Source organism: Chrysochloris asiatica, unplaced genomic scaffold, assembly GCF_000296735.1.
Source record: "Chrysochloris asiatica unplaced genomic scaffold, ChrAsi1.0 scaffold00482, whole genome shotgun sequence".
Taxonomy (NCBI): domain Eukaryota; kingdom Metazoa; phylum Chordata; class Mammalia; order Afrosoricida; family Chrysochloridae; genus Chrysochloris; species Chrysochloris asiatica.
The window spans coordinates 223,466-227,755 of record NW_006409000.1 but is presented as its reverse complement, the minus strand read 5'-3'; the positions used below and the strand labels follow the sequence as shown (position 1 = coordinate 227,755).

The 4,290-nt window shown below is 41.4% G+C and overlaps 1 gene segment (V, D, J or C); it reads left to right on the top strand.

Moving 5' to 3' along the window:
- The first annotated feature begins 340 nt into the window (after positions 1-340).
- The window catches only part of LOC102836943, a 14,833-nt gene continuing 10,883 nt past the window's right edge, over positions 341-4,290 (top strand). Inside the window, 2 exon segments of the V gene segment in view lie at positions 341-392; positions 802-1,089. Of these exon segments, the coding sequence occupies positions 341-392; positions 802-1,089 (340 nt within the window).

The window sequence follows — 4,290 nt, the reverse complement described above, 5'->3', positions numbered from 1 at the left end:
CAATGTGGTCACCAGCAAGTTTACATAACTGTTCATGTGTTCTCTTTGAGTTTCTGTCTTAGAGGATCTTTGTCAACTTTCATCTGAATTCATTAGAAACTCTACTTTATAAATTCATAGCAGCTTATTCTATTGCCAATCAGTATTTGAAATATGTAAAGACAGTTTTAGTATTTTCTTTATATTGTGTTCTTCCCCACTACCCATATGATTTGATTCTATATTCACTATCTGCTTTGCATAAGCCCCTGTGGGCAGTGGCAGGATGCCTAGAGATTTACAAATGGGCTCTTTCCCTGCACTGTGAACTCAGCTGCACCCAGTGCGCAACTGCACAGCAATGAGGGCACAGACGCAACTCCTCTCCGTGCTTTTGCTTGTCTGGGTCTCAGGTGAGAAATTGAAAAGCACTTTTATGCATCCAGACTGATATTATTGTGTGGTGGTTGTGGTGGTGGTGTGCCATGGAGTCAGTCACGACTCTTAGCAAACCTGCATAGGGTTTTCGAGGCTGTAAAACCTTACAGGAGCAGAAAGTTTCATCTTTCTACTGAGTAACCATTGGTGGTTTTAAACTGCTGACCTTGGGGTTAGCAGACTGACGCATAATCCATGTGCTACCAGAGCTCTCTGATATTATTATAGATTATGGAAAATGATTTCACATAAAGAGTGAAATAATGCATTTTACTTATACAAACTCTGTTACACTGGGAATAGGAAAATGTATTGTAAAAGATATGATATTACACATGTTGACATAACGTATGTGTGTATGGTAATTGTTTACTGTGATTACAGGTGCCACAGGGGACGTTGTGATGACCCAGTCTCCAGCCTCACTAGCTGTGTCTCCAGGAGAAATGGTCACCATCAACTGCAAGGCCAGTCAGAGTGTGGGCAGCTACTTAAACTGGTACCAGCAGAAACCAGGACAGGCTCCCAAGCGTCTCATCTATCGGGCATCCAACCTGGGTTCTGGGATTCCCAACCGATTTCATGGCAGTGGGTCTGGGAGAGAGTTCACTCTCAGCATCAGCAGCTTCCAGCCTGAAGATGCGGCAGTTTATTTCTGTCAGCAATATAATAGTTTACCACCCACAGTGATTCAGCCTCAGACAAAAACTTCCCCTGAGACTGTATCAGTGTGCCTCTGTGGTAGCAGCTGCTTCCTCACCACAGGCCCAGGACTCCCACACTTTCTTCATCTGCTGAGAGAGGTGATGTCTCCTCACTTATGTGTGGTAACCTTTTTGAGGCTTAGGAGACAATTAAAGAAATTGGTAACTGATTTCCAGTTGTTAAAGGTTACTGAAAGATGATAGCTCTTAATCCTATTTATTAGCATCATGTTCCTGCTATAACAAATTACTGAAAACGTACTTATTGGAAGGATAGAAATTTATTATCATATAATTTTCTCAACCAACTGCAACAAGGCTGAGCTCCTATAGGAACCTGTAAGATAGAATCTGTTTTCTTTCATTTTTGTTAACCTCCTAGAGGCCTCATGAGCCCTGGTGTGGTGCTGTAGGATGAAAGAGAAGTTAGCAGTTCACACCCATCAGTACCTCTCATAAACCTAGACAGGATTGCTATGACTGAACAACAACAGATGCCACCTGTGTGCCTAGGTTCCTAGGGCATTCCTTCCTCTGCAAGGGAGCAAGAATGCATTTGTGATGCCTGCTCCATCTGAAAGCTCTAACCACAGCCATGCTGAGTTGTCTCCTTTAGGGATCATGTGATAACATTGGGCCCACCAGGAAAATGGAGTACTGTACTGCTGTGGCACTACAGGATACGCACTAGACTGCACAGTGGGTTTGAACTACAAGGTCTCAGATTTGGGGGTCGTTTAACCGAAGGGTTGTAACTGAACAGTTGTGGTTCAGAAAATCAGGTCAAGCTGCCCCCTGAGGAACCTGCAGGGCTGCTTCAGGGGACATGGAACTTGCAAGGTTTTCTCCTTGTATGACCTTCGGTTCAAGTCTGCAAGAGCATCTAGCTGCTCTTTCTCTGTCTTCTTAGCAAATACAAGGTACATTCTTTGAATAAGGTCCTGCTAACTGCATGCACAAGCATCATCTGTTGGTTTTGCATTCTTTTCCCTGTCCTCAGCACTTTCTTTTGATTGGTGGATATAATAAACTCGGTCTGTGTCACAGTATCTCCATCAGAGTGCTGTGTTCCACCTGGTCCCAACTTTACTACTTTCATTTGTGTCTTGTGTCTTCCTTTTTATTTCTAATCTCCTGTTGCCCCTACTTGGGTTTAATCTCTCCTAGCAGCATGCTGGGAATAGCCATTTTCGGACGGGACAAGTTCTTTTTCCTTTCCATATAAAGTTAATGATGAGTTTTTCAGTCTCTTTAAAGAATCTGGTTAGGGATTGTATTATGTCTAGCCTCATCTTAATCCCTTGAAACACTGTGTGTACTCCTTGATTTCCTCAATCTTTCCTTCATTCCTTTGAAGGAACCTAAGTATCATTCTTTGAACTGTTGTTCAGTTAATTCCATTAGCATTTCTTCCTTAGAAATGTTTTCTGGCTCCGCATCTTGGTCATTTATCCGTGCCATTCTCTCCTGTCACTTTGTGTGAGTTAAAATTATCTGTTGTCTAACAGACATTGTGGTCTTTTCATAATTGTAAGTATTGATAACTATATGTTGACATTTTCCTACACTCAACAACTGTCTCCTGAGGTTGTAGCTAGAGCATGGATACATGTGTACTGTTGTCCATTATTTGTTAGTGCGCCTGTGTGGGGTGGGTTTGGCTTGTTTTGTTGGCTGTCTACCATTGATCAGGTGACATAGAGGCTGGTATTGGCTCTTGCACATTGGATGGAGTTATAGAGGCGATGGTTGTAGCTGGACTGTTTGAGCACAGTGGCTATTTCCTGTTGGGTAGAGAAGAGGAGAAACCCACTCCTTCCACACAATCACACACCAGGAAGAAAAATAGAAGTAATAAACAAGCAACTAACAATGGAAAGACTAAGTAATAAAGGAGAAAATATCATTTAAAACAGGCAGCAACACCCCGAAGAAGAAAGAAGAAGGGGGGGGAAGAGCGTCATCTGACACAATTCGATAAACAGGACCTACACCTTTGAATGCAGTAGTTCAAAAAAGGAAACAAATCCCTGCTGCAAGAACTATTCCCACCCCCTCCACACAAAGTGTAGACAGGGAGGGGCAACTTAGACAATGGTTACCCAAAATGAGGGGAGGGAAACAAAGGCAAGAAGTGACTGGCTTACAAGCTTTCAAGAGGGAACCTAGATCCAAAGGGAGTGGAGGAAGGTAGAGTCTCCAGTGAATAGCGTCCAACCTGTCCAGGAAGGACTGATGAAATGAAATACAGATGGGTCTCTTGTGATGCAATGGTGAATAACTGTTATCAGAACTGATTGTGAGGGTTGGAAATCTAAAGATGGACATTTTATAACAAAGAGGAGAGTGATTAACTTATCAGTCTAGGAGCAAAGGACCCTGGGACCATCAATGGACAAGAGCGAAGAGCAGAATCCTACCCAGAGAGGTGGTGTGGCCTGAGATGAAGGCAGAGAAGAGGACATCAAGAGATGGTGTGGCTGGGGACTCGAGATCAGGAGATGGAAAGGGGCTGAGGACTATAGGGGGGTGGTGTGCAGGCTTACAGGGTACAGCCATTGGCTGGGTGAGGATGCATGGACGGGATGCCAATGAAATGATGGATGATGGAATGAAGGTAAAACTGATGTTCTCCCATGTAGACTATCACACAATTCACAATAAAACATTAAAAAAAAAAACAAAAAAAAACACTCAAGCAAGAAGAGGAATAAATGATGTTACATAGTGGGGATTGTAATCAGTGAGATGAAATGAAGTGTGGGATTTGTTGAAGGTAAAACTGTTGATCTGATCTGGAATCTTCACTCAATTTACAATAAAAAGTTAAAATAAATAAATACAGTTCACATACTTCACTCACTTAAAAAAATAAATAAAACAGGCAGCAACTAAGGAAAAATGTTATTAAAAAAAAGAGAAAAATGGGAAAATACGATTAAAGAAGCTAAAATAAAAAGAATAAATTCAAATAAAAAAATCTCTTAGAAAAAACAAGGAGAGAGTGAATGAAAATATAGAAAGTAGTAAGGAACGATCAAAAAGGAATAAAATAAAGAGGGGAATGCAGGAAAACCAAAGATGAAGATAGGATTAAATTCAAAGGAAGAGAAAGATAAGAAAAAGGAGGAGAAATAATAAGCAATAAAAAAAGAATGAAACAACAAAA